The 21,928-nt window shown below is 27.1% G+C and overlaps 1 protein-coding gene across 1 annotated transcript; it reads right to left on the minus strand.

Moving 5' to 3' along the window:
* Nucleotides 1-452: 452 nt before the first annotated feature.
* LOC132927183 (fibulin-2-like) lies at nucleotides 453-19,970 on the minus strand. Its single transcript, XM_060991663.1, has 9 exons — nucleotides 19,704-19,970; nucleotides 18,386-18,551; nucleotides 12,758-12,851; nucleotides 10,369-10,552; nucleotides 9,399-9,596; nucleotides 8,340-8,462; nucleotides 6,932-7,072; nucleotides 2,645-2,863; nucleotides 453-637 (listed from the first exon to the last, which is right to left on the minus strand). The coding sequence occupies exons 1-9, from the start codon at nucleotides 19,765-19,767 to the stop codon at nucleotides 534-536; spliced, it is 1,293 nt and encodes a 430-aa protein (XP_060847646.1). The 5' UTR covers nucleotides 19,768-19,970; the 3' UTR covers nucleotides 453-533.
* Between the last annotated feature and the right edge of the window lie 1,958 nt (nucleotides 19,971-21,928).

The following is a 21,928-nucleotide window of genomic DNA, read 5'->3' on the forward strand; positions in this document are numbered from 1 at the left end:
TATGTAAATCACATTACTTAAATTTTAATTTAATTACTCTAACTAAATTAAATAAAAAAATGAATGTTATTATACAAATAATTTGCGACTGTGGACTAGTAGCTATTGGCTATTGACCAAGATTGTCTATTGTCAGGTTCAATTATTCAATTACCATCGAATGTATTATTATTTATTAGATTATAATTCGAAACGCGCAATACTAAAATTGACTTAAAATATACAATATCAATGTAAAAACATTTATATGCTTTATATGGTATTAATAAAAGAAAATTTTTACGATTAATGACTTCAATTAAATAATACATTTTTTGTTTATAAATAAATTCTCGTCTTAGTAGTTATGCAGTTTCTGTATGCTGTATTAAATAGTTTGAAATATAGTAATTTCAATTAGTGTTATTGGTAATGTTAATCATAGACAAAATTTAAAAAAAACTAAACATAAGTACTTAAAACAGTTCATTTTTAATATACAAACAATTCATTCGTAGGTATACTTATATAACATACATTTTTTTACTTTACATTCATAGAGAATTTTTCGACCTTGGTAAACAGTAGTAACTTCCATTCGTGTTGATACACACTTCGTTTGCCATACACCGATTTGCTAATCTGCATTCGTTTATGTCTGTGGAATAATGAAATTCATCAACACATTATTGTACAGTTAAAACCAGTAGACTTAAAATCGATAAAAAAATTTAAAAAAAAAAATTAATCTTTATTCCTCAAATACAAAATGTAGGAACTCTGATACCTTTTATGCCCAGTATCTGTGGACAATATATTTTTATTATTCAACAATACATGTATGAAAATAATTTCAATAACTTTTCTTCTAAGCTCGAGTGTTAGTAGACCGATAAATTCCTCAATACACTTAATGGATTAACTAGACATGGGTGTTTTAGTAACAAAACTAATAAGCAAGTCTTTTTTATAATATGTTGGACATTTTCTGACTCCTGGTTTTAAGCGAAAAGATTTTGAGACCAAATAAGTGAACGTAATTCTAATGACAATCTTATCAGGGTACACGACAAAGTTTTTGGCAAATTATATTTTTAAAATTTTGAACGTTTCTGTTATACATTTTATACGATTTTTGAGCTGAAATGTATGACCGAGTCCTAGGTTTTTGGATAACCGTCACTATTAAATAATATATTTTTTATTTATGTAGTTCACCGTCATAAATCGTTTAATCCAAGTAAAGAACAAAATCCATGAGGGAGTGTATACTATAATACTGTCGCATAAACGTATGATGACAAATGTACAATATCAACGGCAAGAGATACGGTGGTATTATAACAGGGACGGTACAGCGTCAACAGCTGAACATAATGTGATGGTAGAAGTGTATAACACACATTTGTAAAAGTTACGATTTTAACTTGGTTGCTATTATGGCAATGAAAAAGTCGCACTCGGCGATACGCGCAGACACACAGCCGGTCGCAATCGGCGACAAACATGGTGCTCATCAACTACAGTTCGACACGGTTACCGGAGTCGGAGATGCGCACTAAATACACACGTGGTTGGTTATACGCATAATACGTACATAATGTAATCTAAGAAAGACGGATGACGGACTAAAGTACTCGCGGCACGATTAACGATGGGCACACAAAATTAGTCGAACAACGACACAACGGTACCTGCACGAATTGCAGAAGTGCACGAGTAAGGCACGTGCATCCAGTGCAGCCCATACGGTTGACAAGACGTAACCAAACACCGGGTCTAGGACGCGTCACACCTAACCTAACAAAGAGGAGAAACGAAAAACTCCCGGAAATTGGATAACCTTCACGTCCAGAGAGTGGAAATACGAAAAAGGTGAAAGTTCCGAACGCCCACCGTTAAGTCAGTTAAAATAACAGAAGAGTAGGTATGAGCGAAAACAAGGTTACTATAGTGTCTACGATAGGGATTTCGTTTATTCCGTATTTCTACAAAATGTTTTACTTCTATATCTTTGTTCTTAGTAGTATCGTTTATGTATTTTTATCGATTTCTGTTCAAATATTTCGCATGTGTAATGTGCCACACATAAATATATATTATATTTGACAAACATTTATTGCACTATATTAATTACGGTATGTAAAAATAAAAACTGATCTCGAAAGTTTTGATTGAACCACAAAACATTGTTTAACCAACAATTTACGATCGTATCTCGACCTATACGTACGTATACTGCATAACCGTCTCTTCAGTTAAGCGTTCGAAAATAACGCAACAATATCGCAGATACTATCTCGTCTATTAAGAGTACGTCGCACCCAGAGGCGTAGCCAGGATTTTTTTTTAAATAGAAATTTAGAAATTTTTATCTATATGAGATAATAGATGATAATATTTTTATCTATAGATATTTTTTTCTAAAAAATTCTAGACACTGGTTTGAATCAATTGATAAATACCGAAGTCTTTACAGGACTTTTCAACCCAATTCTAAAATAACTAAATTTCTGATAATGAAAATAGTAAAAAAAAAATAGTTGTATACCTTATAGTGAGGTTGTACGCATTATGGTGTATAGTTTTTAATGAGATTTGTTCAAATCGCGCGCCCCCCTCCATCAAAAAAAAAAAATAAATAAATAATAATCAAAATAATTACCTGTGCACTTATTGTTTTGGTCCATTTCATAACCACGAAGACATTTAGCGCTGTTCCGGTTGATCTGATTCGTGTTGTTGTAGCTTCCTTGAAGTACTCGGCAATTCGGTCCAACGCAACGTTTCTTATCGCATCGAAACGAACCTAGGGTATTTCTGCAGATCCAATCAGGGCCTAAAACGCCACAGGTGTCCGTCTTCAGTGCACATTCGTCGTCATCTGCAGATACAAAACGTATTTTCAGCAAACGTTTTTATATAAACAATATAATATATTATTAAACATTGTTTCTTAATAATATAGACGGAAAAAATAATAAGTCGCATTATAACGCAATGCACTGATTCTTAAAATAGTGCTTTAAATAATATAATTTTTTATAAAAAAAAGTGTCGTCTTTTTTTTATTAAAATTCACTATTACTCGAATTATTAGTTATAGTGTTAAAGGGACTAGATAAATGGGGTCTGCGATAATTAGTGTACCTACATTTCTAAAGTAATAAATTGCATCCTGCAAAAAAAGAGTAGTAGGTAAGTTAGGTCTCGTTCCTGTCTTCCATTATTATAATTATATTATATTATACTAGTATACTGTCATTATTATTGTATTTACGTGTACATCTAATTAATAACTATAGCATATTATTATTAACTAGAAAGTATGTGAAATTAATTTTGATCTGACAATAATAATATAAATTTATTTATTGATTCATAATTTATACAACTTTCACCATAATTATAAAATATAAATAATAATATATATTTTTAAATATTTGTATAGTATTATTGTCTATTGATTGGACTTCTAATAAAGATTATTAGATATTAAAATATATACAATTTATATTTTCCTGTGACGTAATTTAACTAAAACCTTTTTATTCTGGGACTTAAAAGTTCAATGATAATGTTGTCAGAAAATATGTGGTAAATAAAAATATAGGTTTGCTGTTTGATGTATAGAATATAAGGTTCACCATGTTCTACTAACAACCAGTATCATGAAATATTTGAGTATTGGTATTATTCAAATACTTTTCAAGTATTAATACGTATTTTAAAATATACTGTAATTATATCAAAAAATGTTAAGTATATTTTAAATACTATTTTACTTTATTAAATAATTCCCTTCTTAAATCGTTGTCTACTGAATTAATTTGAAATATTTATAATTATTACGAAATGAACGATCACCGCCAAAATCGTATCTTTTTACATATTATAATGGATACTAATTTTAGAAATTTAAAAAACATAACACGTTATGTGAAATTTAATACATTATTGGTATAATAAAAAAAATTGTGTTAACAAATATTATATATTATTATCAGTTAATGAATAATTAAATATAATAATTAACAACAAACAAGTTCTCTCGTAAGTACAGGAGCTACAAAAATTAATTAATAATAATTTTTAAATACTTACTATTTTGTTAATAATTTAAATTTAAGTAACATAACCCTGTGTAACAAAGCAAGCCACGTAGGTATCTGGGTAAATAAGATTTACAAAATGAAAAAAAAAAAATTATTAAAATTTATCTCGATTACTTCTATAAATCTTTGAATATAATATAATATGTACATATAAAGACATCAAAAAATGTCATATTAATAAATAATACAATTGAACATTAAATTTTAAGTAATTTTTACAACACCGCAGACAGTAATTAGTACTAACGTTGTTTATATCGACGACGGCTTACTATTGTAAGCCGTAACAATAATATCTACCCGCACTGATTATACTCTCTACTATTGCGCAAGCCCGTGTAAAAGGCCATTGACGATTAAATCCACGAACCGATGAAACGCGGCTACGAATAAAGTACCATTTAATACGGAATACGACCCGACTCGGCGTTGGAGCCGTTGATTAACCGCACACGCCCACGCGCGGCATCGTATTATTATCGTCAGTGTCCACTCGTTAATCCAATTAAGCATATTAAGCACAACAATGCGCTTCACTATTCGGCTATTGTAATTCGCTCGATCGCGATGATTACGTATACCTACGGACGGGCTTAATATTACGAGTATATAATTCAGGCTTTGCCGCACCACCGATTCAGCGCACGGGCATGAACAAACCCTTTCCCGCGTACTGAGTGTACCATAAATGACCGACTAAATGTAATATTGACTAACTGAACAATAGCTTCTAGATTCTGAGCGGAATGATGAATGTGTTGACTACTGATTGGTGATGTTTTTTTTTTTTTACAAAAATGCTTTGATTTTTTTATTTTGACGGTGATTTATGACAAAAATTTGGATTTAATTTGTAATTTAGAGAGCCTTTTAAAATTAAAAACTTCCAGTATTTTTCAAGATCACCGCGAAAAATTTACAAGATGTTAAGAAAAAATGAAAATTTTTACGAAAAACTAGTTTTGGATAAAAATCAAATTTGTTTTTTCGATGTGTATTATATACATAATATAAATTTCATAATGTTTTACTTCTTTTTAAGCTATTTATAGACAATAAATATTTATGGTTTTTAATTTTAATTTTTAAATATTTTATAAATGTTGGTTTATTGTCAAATAAAAATCTTTAAAAAAATACCGAAAATAATAATAATTAATAATAATAATAATAATAATTCACATTTTTTTTAGGTGTTTAAAATTAGAATTTTTCGTAAAATCTTGAAAATTTTAAATAATTTTGAGGTTAGAAATATATAAAAATGTCTTTTTTATATCTAAGATTTGTTATCAAAATACAATATTTCCTAAAGATTTTTGTACCTACAAAAAAAAATAATTTTTGGAAAATCATTTATTTTTTATAAACGTTATAATGATATCTTATTACATTCAAATTTAATACAATAACACATACCTACATTACTACAGAATCATAACAAGACATATACTCGACTCCTATTGTACATGCGTACCAATAATATAAAGTGATTACCTATATTCTCTGTTTTTTTAGAATTATTATAATGCAAAATTTATATAATCAGAGTATCTATTTTATTTTTACTCTATTGAGCTTAGTAATATTTATTTTAAATTTAAAAAATAAGTTTTAACAATGTATAGAATATAATCTAGCACATTCTTTATTAATTTCTTTATCAGTTTTCTTTTGCTACATTCTGTATAATGCATTGATAATATTCTTCTTTCATATTTTATATTTCCTAATTCTATTATTGAACCATGACACGTGAACGTCTTTTAATGCATTGTGTAGGTACCCATTCTTTCAGGAGATATTAAATATATTGTGTGAAAAAATCATAAAATAATCACAAAAATCTGGTTGTCTATTATCAGCTAAATTGAGTACTATTAGTAATTTATATTTGTATTAGTAGTGCGGTACTGATATGTGTTAAATTAATTTTTCCAAAAAACATCGTATATAGTATTATATATTTCTATGTTTATATATTTAGCTTACCTTTGGCACCTATTAAAGTACCGAAAAGATCTAATTTGCTACGAGTAATAACCCTCAAAGTGGAAAATTGAAATAGTATTACTGCTTTAAAAGGTAATAGCATGCACAAAATAATAATGCAAACACACGAGTCTAACCGATAAATTTAACGCATCAAAATGAATCAAAAATATCAGTGAACACTTATCAATGAATAAATCATTAATCCTTCTTCTTGGGACTTGGAAATAAGAATATAATTTCCATAGCAATTTCAGAGTGGAGATATTTTTAAAATTGTATTGTCTGGTTGTCTCTCTTACCTACCTAATTCAATAATACTATAATAGTATGGAACAGGGGCGTAATTGAGGAGGTTGTGAGGGGATAGATCTCCAGAAATTTATTTTACTAACTTTTTTCAATATTTATAATTTAATAGTAATGCAACTATAATATTATGAATAATTGTGTTCTTATAATAGAGTTAAAGTTTTACAAGTGATCAAATTTACAATTGTCTGCTAAAAAAATGTAGATCTTTCCCCCCACCCAAGGAAAAACACTCACTCTAGTTAAAAAATATGTTCAATGCGGAGGTCATAAATTATTTTTAAGTTTGTCACAGAACTGATAAGCGACTACGGCCGACAAAACGAGAAATAATTAAATAATGTTACGACATAGTATATTATACGTAATACCATTGATTATGTATATTATAATATTATAACAATGGAAATACGTTTTACTAATCCAAATGTTTTGTATGACTTTAATTGATCCGACTAGACAATATTCCGTGGAAAAACTATTTTATTGACCTTACTCAACTATTATCGTAACGTAATTAACCACAATCTGACCTATGCATGTAGCGGATTCCACGTCTAGCGTGTACCCTGTTCCGCATCCAGTGAAACGGATACATTGAAACGAACCGGCCGTGTTGTCACATCGCTGAGATTCTTGACACGTGTGTAAATTTAATTGGCATTCGTTTATATCTAAAATAACGAAAATCAAATAATTACGATATGTTACCTTAATACGCCAATTATTTAATATTTATATTATAGGTATATTATATAAATATATATAAATAATTATTATATTTTATAGTATTATACATTCATATAGGTACAATATACATCGTGTCTTAATCGTACTTGGTAAAAGCTGAAAAATATAATAATTTTACTCTGGCTTTTACACTAAAAATGTTTAATTTGGGATATTTTTAGGTACAAATCGTGACAGTAAAAGTTAATGGATCGGTAACAAAAAAAATAATAATATCGATATAATTATTATTTACCAATAATAAAAAATTAAAAACCAAGTTACATATCAAATAAAATTATTGTCTACATTATTGTATTGTTTCTGTCAATTGCAAATAAAAAAATCTTTACCCACCCGACAATCAAAGCAATACAAAACACATAATAAAGAAATACATTTTTTATCACAAAAATAAATTGGTTTTTCAATATCAAATATGTAAATAATAATTGATTTCTATAAATAATGGTTGTAAACACAATCGTATAAACTAAACAAATGTATAATTGCATATAATATGTATATAACTTAGTTTTTTATTTTAAATTTTTACTGTACAATATTTAAATATCATATTATAGTTATCTGTTGTGGACTAACCAGCTTTTACTGTATCTTTATTTTTATATAAGTTGAAAAAAAAAATGTAGTTAAAGCCTGAACTCTAACTTTACCTACTTTAATTGTTTGTAACACGTACAGTATATTATACATATACGTATATTATATAGTATATATAGTGTATACATATACTATAACAGTGGTCAGTGGCAAATTATAAGGGTTGGTGCAAGCCATGCAAAGAGTTTCAAGCCCGCTGCTTTACAAGTATACCTACCTATTTTATTATATTTTTATATATTTTATTAAACTTCAAGATTGCCTATTATTTATAGGGAAAATATAATATATATTTACTATTCAAGTACAATTTTTATTTACAACTTATAATATTAAGTGTAGGTAAATGAAGTAATCTAACATGTGTAAATATATTCCTATTAGATAATCTGTAAAAATAAAATTAGATCGAGGTCTATATTACTTTAGTAACGAGTTTCTAAAATTAATTCCTATTTAGAAATCCTAAATAAATAATAACTAATTAAATAATCTGAAAACATTTTTCTCTGATTAGATTTAAAAGTATATTATTAAAAGAGATATAGATTAATATAAAATTGATAACCAAAGTAAAAAATATATTACCTGTGCACGCATTAGTTACTTTGTCCAATTGATAGCCACTTTTACAATGACATTTATAGCTTCCTGGTGAATTGATGCACACTTCATTTATATCGCAGGGTCGTTGAGAACATTCGTCTATATCTATAAAATAAATTGCATTAATCGCATAGGTATAATTTAAATAAATATAATTAATTCATTTATTCCGAAAAGATAGCAATACTGAATTACCTTACATGATTTAAATTACATGTTAGATCTAGAATGATTAATATGTTTGGGACCATATTCTTAATCTTACAATGTTTTGGTTAAACTCCAATGAAGAGTCTATCAATTATTATATGTCAAAATTTGTTTTAAACATATTCTATACTATTGTCGAAAAAAAAGTATCTATATTATACGATATAATATTACTTTGTATAACATCGCTGTATATTAGACATATTAATTTTTATATTAATTATAGGTACACGTTTTGTAAAAACAAATGTGTATTTTTATTGTTCCAATTGTTCGCCATTAAATAATATTGAACAATTAATAACGAATTAATATTATTATTTTATTATTATTTTATTAACCCAATCTAATTTAACAAAATTATTATTAACTTTTACCAAATATTATAAAACTTAATAACTAATCAAACTGACACGTCCACGAATTATACACCTACAACCACATTTATAAGTATTTATATTTTTTTTTAAGTATAGGTGCATTATAATTTGTATATTAATTTATATAATTTATTTATTATAATTTATCACACTGAACACTCATTAGTCATTATACTAGTAAATTGTCAGGCGTATACTTGTTAGTGGTCTCAATATCAATTTTAGATTTTAAAATGATAACCTTTTTATTATATTTTATAAAATATTACGTGTTCGTAGTTTTAATCATCAAATAAATAGTTATATAAATTATTGTCCTTAAAATTAATATGAGATAAATAGTGGACCATTAAGTCCATTAATTTATTTTGCAACTAGACCATTGCAACTGCCTACTTTAGATTTCCCATAGAATTTATCTTAATTATACACAATGAATTTTCAAAATTACCTTTGCATTTTTGTTCGTACACATTATAAACGTATCCAGGGTCACAAATCGGTTTTTTATTATACATAGTTAACTTTTCTGGAACCATCGACAGCATTGATGGTTGTAAGTATGATTGACATTCATATCCATTTGGTGTATTTATACATATTTCACTAGACGTGCAACTGTGTGTTCCATCAGTACAAGGATTTTTGTCTGCGTATACATAAATTGAATAAATATCCAACAAAGAAAAAAATATAATGATTTAATAATCTAAGTTTTCAAGTAGGACATATAAGTATATTGGAAATTAATTCAACAAGTGTTTCAGATCATTGATATCGAAAGTTTCTGCCAGTTGTATATGAATAATCTGATATGAAAAAAACATAATAAGAGGAAAGATTTTTAATTTTAAATTTACCAAGTGAATAGTATAACATATATATTTATAAGACCTCCTTTCAATATTTTTAATTAAATAAGTACATGAAATTCTTAGTTTGTTGATTTTAATTTAGAAAAAAGTTGGAAATTAAAGCCAACTATAATACTAGCTTAATGTGATTACCTAAGTCCTATAGCATAATACCAATAGACTTTCTTCGAGAAATTATCATTTAAATGCGTGTTAAAATATTAGATGAACAAACGTGCAATATTGATAAATGCTACAGTTAAATTTGTATACGTATGTACTAGTTACACATTAGGTACATTTGATAATTACTAGGTATCACTAAAAAGCATATTATATTAATATATTATAAGTCATTATCTAATGAAAAATTACAAAATATATTTTGAAGTTGAAAAATGTTGACTTCAAAATAGCATTTAGTTTCTAAGTTTGAAACGAGAAATTTTTAATAGATAATTCGATCTGCAAACATTGATTAAATTATCGTTAATTTATCCAGAAATTAGTCATTATTTTAATTTAAAATAATACAAGTTAAACGAAAAATACAAAAATTTAACTGACCAGCAGCTGTCATATAGTTTTTTTTAGTTTCGGTCGAAATCGATTTTACTTTTGAGGAAGCTACACTACAGCACGACTGATAAACTTCACCCCATTGATGATTGTGAAGCAATGGCATAGTTGATTGACATGTCGTTTTTGTTGAACCGACAACAACACCGAGTTTGCATATTTCGCAGCATATCTATTCATAGTAAGCAATTACAAATCACAAACATAGTATGACGTAATTAAAATTAAGACATCAATATAATATTTTAAATGTAAGATGCAACACATAGTAGTGGTACGATAATGCATTATTCTGTATATTTATTACTTAATAATGTACAAAAGTCGTACTACAAACATATATTATTTGTATATTAAGTAAATAACACTACACATCAGCAGATTAGCTCAATCATAGTAAAACACTGTGGTTATAGTGATTATACATAGTAAAAACGCTTGCCAAGTCAGAGATTGGCATGCAAACTTTCTTGATTTTCAATTTTTAGTAATGTATTAATTGTATGCAATATGTATATGTATAATGTATTTTATTTTCATTTTCATTTAGTGAGATAGATCTCCGAAACCGGAGAACGGATTTTGTTGTTAGGGATCTTTTAAGATTCACATTGGCTAGGAGAAGTGCAGTGAAGATTTTCAGAACTTCATATTTTGTAGTTAATTCATTACAGAGCTTCAAAAAAAATTAAAACACAGTTTATTAGGAGTTTTTTTTTATATTTTTCAGCTTTATAGATTTGTAGTGAGTTAACGATTGAAGATACGTATAGTTCTGAAAATCTTCACTGCACTTCTTCTAGCCAATGTGAATCTAACAAAACCCTAAATAATAAAATCCGTTCTCCAGTTTCGGTAACGCTAAATGAAAATCTAGAAAAAAAAACTATTTTTTTAACCGTGAAAAATTAAATAATTTTTTTTTCAAATTTTCAATCTCACATTTTGGATCTACTTGATAATCCCTTTTTAATAAGCTTTCATCCAACTTTTTAGCAATAATAATTTTGGAGAAAATTTAAATAATATAAATTTTAGACTGTTCACGCCGACCTGTGACGTACGCAGAAAAAAGTTTTGGGGGTGTTTTTGAAAATCAGTTATTGAAAAGTAGAAGTTTTTTTAATAAATATATAAAAAAAAAAATGTTTGAAAATTAGGTATACTTAAAATAATTATCCACCTACTCATTACAACTGAGTTACATTTTTATCATTTTCCTATATAACACTAATTCTTGAAGTTTTAAAAATTCAGACTTTTTTTATTTCAATTAACATGTTTACTTGATTAAAAATCAAGAAAATAAAAAAAATGTAATAAAACGATGAATATACGTATTATACAGTATATTATCGTTTAATAAATTAATATTTAATTTAATTCTAAATTTTTTTCCTAAAATAATAATTAATAATTTAATTAATGAAAAATATTTATTAATCTGTTTCTACTAAACAGACTTCTCAAAATTGTTTCAATAGTATTGATTTTCATATAGAACACATCATATACTACTTATGTTATCTTTAATCAGTTTGATTTAACTATATTAATTGAATCGAATAATCTTATTTTAACGAGTACTAAAAAATGTATATAATTTTTAAATGAAATATGTATTATTTTCGTAACGCAAGACGCAAAATGGCTGTTAATACTTGATAGTTTTATTTCAAGATTTTTCAACAAAATTATTTATTAAATATTTAAATACTGACAGAAGTGTCGTCAGTGGGCGGCTTCTCTACTTTTAATACCTATAATTTTACTAATACTCAAACCCATGTATGTTTTATTATACAAAGTCTGTTGTCCTGTTGATTAAATTGTAAAGCGTAAAATCATTGAATACAACGTTAATAAAACAACGTTCGCGTAAAGTTTTAGATAATGAGCAGCAAACATTAGAATTTATATTTTATAACACATTATGGCTGTATAATAATAATATATAATAACATCTAAAAACTATGGTATAGTATAAATACCTATATCGATGTAGGTAATTTATTTGTTAAAATATACTATACATTATTATATATTTTTCATAACAGTCATAAATTTATATGAAAAGCTGGGTTGCTGTGATTAGTGGCTTCGTCTTTGTTGTGCTAATATATTTAACGCTTACCCTTAGTAAACTAAGTATAATATAATGTATGTGAATGTGATATGAAACTTATTATAAATTGCTTTAAAACACGCGTCCTACGCTTGTTAGTCGCACAGATCCATACAAAGAGAACAACTTCGTTATAACTTTATAACGTCATATCAATACACTGAGTAGTGAAAAGTAGTAGTAATAGTAATTAATAAGTACCTTTATTAATAATACTAATATTTATAAATAATATAAAAGGTGTATACGTACCATAAAATCAACTTGATTTTTTCCCGTTTGTGATTTTTCGCTACAAATTCCATTTTCTAGCCCGACTTGTTTTCCCTCGTTGCATCGTATTTCTCTATAATTTATAACAATAAATCTCTAATTTTAAAATAACAATGAATTTAGTTTTTATTAAATGTATTATTGTGTTTGACACCACGCGACTTCAGAGTTTAGAATGTTTGACACATTATATATTAATGTCCATTGTTTACTCTGATTTCAGGCGTCTACTGCGCCTGAAATAATAAAACTATTATTATTACTACGGGTAATGATACATTTCAACTGTCCGCAAAAAATAGCTTTAACCAGCAGCTAAAGCACGTTATTATTTCTATTTTTCGTTACTGTTTTTGAAATTTCAATGTGATACTTATTTTTTATTAGTCAGTGTTAAACAAAAAAAGATACTAATTAGTGGTGTATTTATATTCATTAATAAAGATTAGGTGAACTTAGAGCTTCGACACATTTAAAAGACACGCGAATCGTAGGGCGTATGTAGATTATTTTTGTGTTTTAAATTGAAAGGCTATCGTCTTTTTTACTTTAAACTTTACTATCGATTAAATGTTCGTATGGTCGATAACACATTGGTTTGATGGAAAAATTAATGAATGTGTATCAAGACCGGTTAGGTAAACATTACACTTCAAACGTTGATAATAAATATTTTAGATGATTAAATAATAGTGTGTAGATTGAAAAATTATTGGTTTATTCAAAAAAACACTTTATAAGTAGTACATAGCAGTACCTGAACAATAGTTTCAAAAAGCAATTTTTTATGTTGTGTATAGAAAATTACGGAAGAAACTTAAAGCAATGTGGTTTTTAAAAATTCTAAATACTACGCTGTAGATGTGTAAAAAATAGCGAACGAAAGACCCGTTTATAGTTTTATTAATATCGTTTTTTCAACGATTATATTATTGTATATAATTATTTTATATTACATTTCAGTCACTCTATCAACATTCAACAGTTTACGCCGTCAACAGCGAGATGGCTCTACTGATTGCGCCAGCGAAATCATAACGACAACACGACAGTTTAACGATCGTTATCGACTTTACTATAAAGTACATAACGTAGGTAATATTTTGTTTTGTTTGCGTGTACAGAATACGTCATTTGATCCTTTTAAAACCGAATATTAATTGTCATTCGATTTTTAATGCACAAAGAGTTTGAAATTTGTTTTGACAAAGGAAAATTTATAAAAATATGTGATAATATTATATACGTGTTACATATTATAGCGGATCAAATGATTTAAATTTATAGAATAACTGGGAAATAATAACTACAAATGCTGAACAACACATTTAAATGAAACCATATTATACCATTTTAATGAACACAAATATTTTTATATTAGTTGATAGTTGTACATATTTTGATATGATTATCCTAATAAGAAACTTAGTGTCTTAGTTTGAATTTTAAAATTAATTGGTAATAAGCATTACAGTAGTGGCAACGGAGCTTCAATCGTGACCTTGTATTGATATATATTTGATGGTGTCATTTTTTTTGTATGGAATGAATGGCGTTTATAACTATAAGAGTGTCTATAAATATTAATATAATAATTTATTACTTAATCCTCATTGTTATTCGAAATTATTTTTTAATGATTACCTACAGAAATAATATTTTACTAATAATATAATTTAAAAAGTAGTGACCTACCCTACTCTGCATGTGATAGTGATTGATATAACTGCAATAATGCACTGGCATATTACTTTCACTGATAAAATTGACGAATGTCAAGCAGCACGGCTAATATCTGCAGTTATCAAGTATATCGGATATTGGCAATCATAACATAATAATTATTGTGGTTTTTTTCGGTAACAAGGAATGTTACCGAGGCATATATTTTTTGAAACTTTATAATAATCAGTAGCGTAATTAGAATTTAAAATACCTGTATCAAAACAAAACCAATAGGTTCTAATATTTATGAATTTTTATAAATTGATATTATATTATAATATTATTTTTTGGCAATGTCACAAAAATCATAAATTAAAAAAAAATCGAAAAATCAAAGTACATTGAATATTAATTATAGTTTATAAGTGTCTTACATTATATTATACACTTTCATGACTTAAGTTATATTGTAAAATATTTTTAAAATTGCTTCTTTCTAGCTTATGTTTTTAAAAATGCATAAATCGATTGATCAAAATTCACTTTCTGAGATGTCTCATGCTCAATTTAAAGTATAATACTATGCAGCTAATCCACTCACACTCGTTGATTTCAATATATTCAATTAATTTATAAATTCGGATTATTTTAGTTACAGCAAAAAATAATAAACATAATAATAAATCAAATAGTGATTATTGTTCAATAGTATTATTAAAATTTTAATAATTATATTTTTAATGTGATGAGACCTTTCTTTTATACCCTTATTGAGCCTTAAGCCTTAAGGCCTTTTTGCCCATCGTACCGTTAACTTCATGGACGTCATCGTGTATGTTAAGCCACTGATAATAACATCTATTCATATATTATATTCGGGCATTTTGCGTAAATTAACATTTACTATATAAATTATATTTTACACATTTAATATAATACCTTCTAAAACGGACTAGGGGATATTTAATCAAGATTTAACTTGGGTTTTACTGACCCAAAATATATGAACACACGTAATAACAACGAAGCAATAAGACAATAATCCACAACAATGTAATAAATATTTTATATATTTTTTTTAAAAACGATGTACAGTGTTAATTTGCATAATTATTTTACAAACGAGGTTGGCTTAAATTGGCTTTTAAAAGTGACATTATCTATTATTTATTATTTAGGTATACACTCATTGTATTATCCAGTTTTCTACAACTGGTGTAAAAAATGTAGACACTTAAACTAAGTATACTGATAATTAAATAAGCGAGTAACCATCTTAAGACGATATCAGCGCACTGTTTGTTTTCTCTCTCCAGCCCACATACAACATAGACAAAACGCATTTACGCAGTCTGAGTAGAACTCGCTCAATTTTGGTTTTAAAGTAAATATACCTATTATAAAATTAAAATATGATAATATTATTTTGGAGGGCAAGACTTTTAGTTTTTTCCATTTATTCCCAATGTCCCAAACGTTCATCATAATCGTTTAGAATTAGCGAAAATTTCAAACCTAACCGAAATATTATCATATTTTAATTTTATAATAAGTATATTTACTCTAGAATCAACATTGAGCGAGTTCTACTCAGACTGCGTAAATGCGTTTTGTCCATGTTGCGCGTGGGTTAGAGAGAGAAAACAAACAGTGCGCTGACATCCTCTTATAAAAATATATTATTTCGATGGGTAATCATTGACATTTATTTATCAAGTATATTTAGTTATTTAACTTGAATAACGCGGTTTAATTACACTTTTATATCACAGTTATAATGAAAAACCTCGGAAAATATAGGTACGTTGCAGTATAGTGTAGTATAAAATAATATAAATAGTTTCAAATTAATAAAATTATTAGATTCTGAGAGAATCAGTGAATTTATTGATTTTACAATGATGTATGTTTTTTGTCATTGCTATATTCCATTTAAGGAAAAAAAGTACTTCGATTTTCAATTTTGAGGGTGATTTCTGATAAAAAAAAAATTAGATTTATTTGGAATTACAGGGCTCAAAAGATTTTAAAAATCTAGTTGTTTTCAAGATAATCAGATAAATAAAAAAACATTATTAAAAAATGCCAATTTTTAAACAAAACTAGTATTTGATAATAATTATAACCGATTTATTATTATTATTTTTTTTATTTATTTTTTTTTTTGTAGTTACTTAAAAACAAATAATCTTAGATACTTTAAATTTTTGCCAAATATTTATGATATAATTGTAAAAATATTTTGACTCTTTTAAAACAATTTATAGAAATGAGAAATTGTTGATTTATTTTTTTTCAAATATTGCCAATAAAAATGTTTTACTCAGCTAAATAAGAGCTTGAAAATGTAATACAAAGTATTTCTAATGGTTATTTACAAATATTACATAATATATATATCCACAATTATTTATGAGCATTGGAAGTTAAAATATTGATATAATTCATCAAAATCTCAAACATTTACAACTTATTTCGTAATTGAAAATTTATAAAATATTTTCATTTAAAATTGTATATAGCTAAACATGAAAATATAGTACAAAATTCCTCAGTACTACTAAACAAAGATATTTATATTAATACCAAAAATAAAAAATAAATAAAAAAATATATAAGTACAATTTTTTTTTTATTCACATTTGAAGTTTAAATTGGGATCTAATAATAAGATATGTACATTAAACAAAGAATAACGATGTTTTTTATTTTTTAATAATTCAAAAACATTATTCATGAATTCTTATAAGTATTTTATAATTTTTATTATAACCAATAAATTCATTTTAAACAGTAGATGTTGAGTGTACCTTTTCATTGAGTAAGTTACTGTTATGTATGTGTTAAATTTAAATTTAATGATGATTCATTGTAGACGAAAAATATGATTCTGAGCGAAAACAGTCTGTCACTGTCGACGTAGATATATTACGAAATATATTTAATGATATTGTTACTAAATTAATTTATCTTGGTATGAATAATACAGTAGACCGGACCATTAATTTTACGTTTTAAAAATGTAATTGTATGCACACTTTTATATTTATATATTTATAAATATAATATATACTTATATTAATTTATATATTTTACATATAAATGTTTATAAAATATAATAATTTACGTAAAAGTTACCCACGAATAATATTTACGAATTACAACTAAATAACTAAAATTATTATTTTTCATTTATAAATGACCTACAAAATTTGAGATTTGAATGCTTATAAAAAAACCATGCCTAATATTATGTAGTGTTTATAACTAAAGCACACATCATTATAAAATCAATATATTCACTTCACTCATACATGTAGAATTTGAGCGAATGCATAAAAATGAAATTAGGGACGTATTTAAGATGATATGCGTGGAAGCAAAACTATCACTGTTACAATGGCTGTTTTTATGCAGGCATATTCTTGTTTATATTATTTTGCTACAGCAAATGATATTATTAAATTATTTCACCTTATCTCGTTGGGAAACTTCTAAAACACATTTCAAAATCACTTAACTTTGTATTTTTAACGATTTTTGAAAAACATGAAAATTAATCTCTATTCCCCATATAATTATTATAACAACATATTATAGACTCATCAATATATTGGCAAAATTTAATAACTAACTAAATATAGAGAATAGAGTTACATTTTTGAAATACGAGTATTGTATGAGTACTACTACAATCTGTAGTTGAACGGTTTTATTACACGCTTTTATTATGTGTGTTCGTTAAAATATTGTATTATCGAGAAATCGTAGAGTTTTACTCAAAATAGGGCGACTGTTTTCCAAACAACACATTCTCGCGACGAAATCCGCGAGAATAATAATGGAAATATATACCTATTGTATATCACCTATCCGTTATTGTATAGTAATAAAATAATTCAAAAGAAGAGGTTTTTACTACAATAATAATATATTACATACCTCAACGATTGCAAACAACACGCCCCGACCGTGGTCAGGCACATCGTATTGTGTTCGACGTCGATGTTGAACAAAGGAAACGACAAAGTGATATTGCAAGATTTTTTTTCCACGCTCCACGTTTTTCCCGTGTTACAACAATGATTTAGCGTGCTTTCCAAGTCCCCTGTATAGTGGAACACATTATCATTATTATTACGCATTCGCCGTGATGAACAGGTGCGGGGTGCACAAAGTCAAATGCTATTAAAATATTAAATTGTAATAAAAGTAAAAGCGTACACGGAGTGATCTATATTTTTAACCAGCTGAACACACTCATTACCCTACCGGTAAAGTAAATTTTTATGTTTTTGATAAAACGTATTTGCTATTATGGTTTGACCTTTGAACTTTTAAGTGTTTGTATAACACTGCTAAATAAGTAAACTATTATTACAAAACAACAAATTGATTAGATATATATTTTTATTATTATTTTAGCGGTTGTTTTGAATGCGGAGAAAAACAATATTTTTTTTCTGGAGAAAAATTATGCCGTTCTGAATTGGCTGTGTATATAAATATTGAACAAATAGTTCGTATTTATTATTATAAACTTTTAACGTTCAAACGAGAGCATTGAAATGGATAATGGTGGAAAGGCGTACCTATAGCCTATAAAAAACGTATACGTTTATATATACACGCCATTTGTGGCACAAATACCCGACATTTTCAGGGATGGCTTGCTTAGTAATTTCTATATGTATAAGAAAGTCAGCAAAAATTAAGTAAGTTCTTATGGCGTATAGATCTTTTGTAGAAATATTGTTTGAGGAGACTTATTAAGATTTTATAGCTTTGAGCTTGGAAAGGGGAAGTTTCAAGTCCAATATTATGGCCCATCTAAATTTTAAATTCCTATTTTATTAATCAAAAACTACTCGATTCGATGTATACGATATAGTTGCACAAAATTATTAGGCCATTTTTGTGCTTACGCGATTGTGAAATTAAAACTTAATGGTTTAGTAAAAAAGTATTTTATTATTAAAAATGTATTTGAAATACTAGTGTATCCTTCGGCTTCGGCTAGCGAATGGATACGTAGGTACATTGTACTACGTAGATACCTTCAATTGTATTGTATAAATGTATAATGTATGAGCGCCAATATAATAACGATATTATGGACAATAGACATCGCAAAAATTAATATTGGAAACGCAATTCCGTTTTAAATAATTTCAACGTGAACGTGATGACACGTAAATGTATAGGTACCAATGTAGGTACACTGCAGGTATTGAGTAGAAATATATCGTAAAATACTTACAGGCCGAAAACGAGTATTCGACGAAAACGCTGGTCAAAACCAACAACGTCGCAGTAGTCTTCATTTCGTAACGTTTTAAGAATATTACACTTTTTTTCTCGAAACGGTCGACGATTGCCGGTTATTCGATACTGTATTGTTTCGGACGGACGTCCGACGAAAATCGCTATCGGACACTAAATGTATACCAGCAAGGACGGTGCGGCGACGCTGTTTCCAATAATATTATAATTTTCAGTTCTCCTCGCGATAAATATTAATATGATGCGCGGTAAGACGACATTATATTATATTTATATATGTGGTGCGCAGTGATTCTGATTATATATATATATATATACATATACGTACATAAAACGCATGATAACGCGGTAAATTACATTATTGTTTATCTGCGCGACTATTGCATCGGACTAGAGTCTATAAAACATATTATTATTATTTTTTTTATTAATATGCGACGTATGCAATTTCAATGTGTGAATGTCTAAATATAAGACGTACGAACAGATGCTGTGAGAAACAAAAAAAAAAAATGTATTAATACATTTTCGCGTGTAACAGTTAATGTCATCATTGTAAATCTGATGGTTATTAATCAATAACTATTATATATACGTCGTATATAATGCTCCGTTCTACTTAGAATAGAATTACTCACGGTGATTTTTTTTTTTTATTTCACAGTAAGCCTGCAGCCGTCTAGGCAATATAATAATGTCTATGGAAATAAAATAGTTTTAAAAAAGAAATTAAAAATGCCTTGTATTTTCTTAGATATTGCCTCGTAGGTATATGCGTTAAAACAATCTCCCTGTATACATGTGATAGAGTGATGGACGACGTATAATATCGATGTTCACCCACAATGCCGCCGCGATTCACGAATATAAACTGGAATGAGTAACATAATACTATAGTACCTATTGTATTACACCGAATTTCGTATTGTTACCATTCAATGTAGCACAATGTAGAATATTCTCTTTGTCCCGTATCATGGTAGGTACTCTATAGTCCAGCGCGCACACACGGTTTACATAATATAAGTAAATAGGGAATGCATGTTACATGTATGCAAAGTTTGGCAAGTTAACACATTTGTTTAACTCGTTAGGTTTAGTAAATATAAAACAGATAAAATCGCGTTAAAACTTGAGTGTTACTTTCAAAAGTTTCAATTTAAATAGAACAAATTAACTTATCTCGGTTCAAAAAAAAGGAAAAAATAAATAACTGAATATTTACAATTTATAGCTCAGACAAATAAAGAAAATTTGACAAAAGTAATTATTGCAATCACGAAAATATATTGTAAAAATAGTGACAAATAAGAATAGTGCTATCGACAGATAAAAAATAAACACAAATAGATGAGATGTCGTAACACTTTTCCGGCTAGTTCATTCGGTAGAAAACGATACTTTTACTTGTATAATATGTACCTACTACTTTGTCGTAGATACGCTGATTCAGACGTAATTTATACTCGAACACAAAGTTAGTATAAAATCCAAATATCGTGTTTTCAGTGTTTTCACACACACATTATACTACATATACATAAACGAGTATAGTATGAATATAAAAACATAAAAACGCAAACACACACACAAACATAAACAAGAAAAGACAAATGCCTTAAACACTATTATAATACATATTTTAAAATTTAAATACAGTAAGCTGGCAAGAGCCAAGCCAGTCTTCGGCGTTTAACGACTTCGGATCGACTTCCCGTTCAACTTTTGTTGGCACTCATTGTACTTTTAATACGTGTAGTCAACTAAATATTTTTGGTCGACCTACTTATATTATAGAAATTCGTATTATACAATAAAATAATAAATAAAATACAAATTGTAATACCAGCTTATTTTTATATAGATACTGAAAATAGATATGCTTAAATATATATGATGTGTATATATTATGTATAATCAATGCTCGAATTGGGGTGGAGGGGGTGCACAGGGGACGGAGCTCTCATACTATTTATTTATTTATTTTTTTTGCGTACCGCAACTTTATTTGTTCGCAGGAACCGGGGGACGGCACAAACTTATGTCCAAAATAATTTTTATTAAAATGTGGATTTCAATTTATTATATAACGAATTTTACAATTTTTAGTGTCAAAATTATTTTTGATAATAGTTTATTAATTTATTATTATTATTACCAATTCTATGGCCATATATATTTTTTTTGTAGTTTGATTATTAA

This window comes from Rhopalosiphum padi, chromosome 3 (assembly GCF_020882245.1).
Source record: "Rhopalosiphum padi isolate XX-2018 chromosome 3, ASM2088224v1, whole genome shotgun sequence".
In the NCBI taxonomy this organism is placed as follows: Eukaryota; Metazoa; Arthropoda; class Insecta; order Hemiptera; family Aphididae; genus Rhopalosiphum; species Rhopalosiphum padi.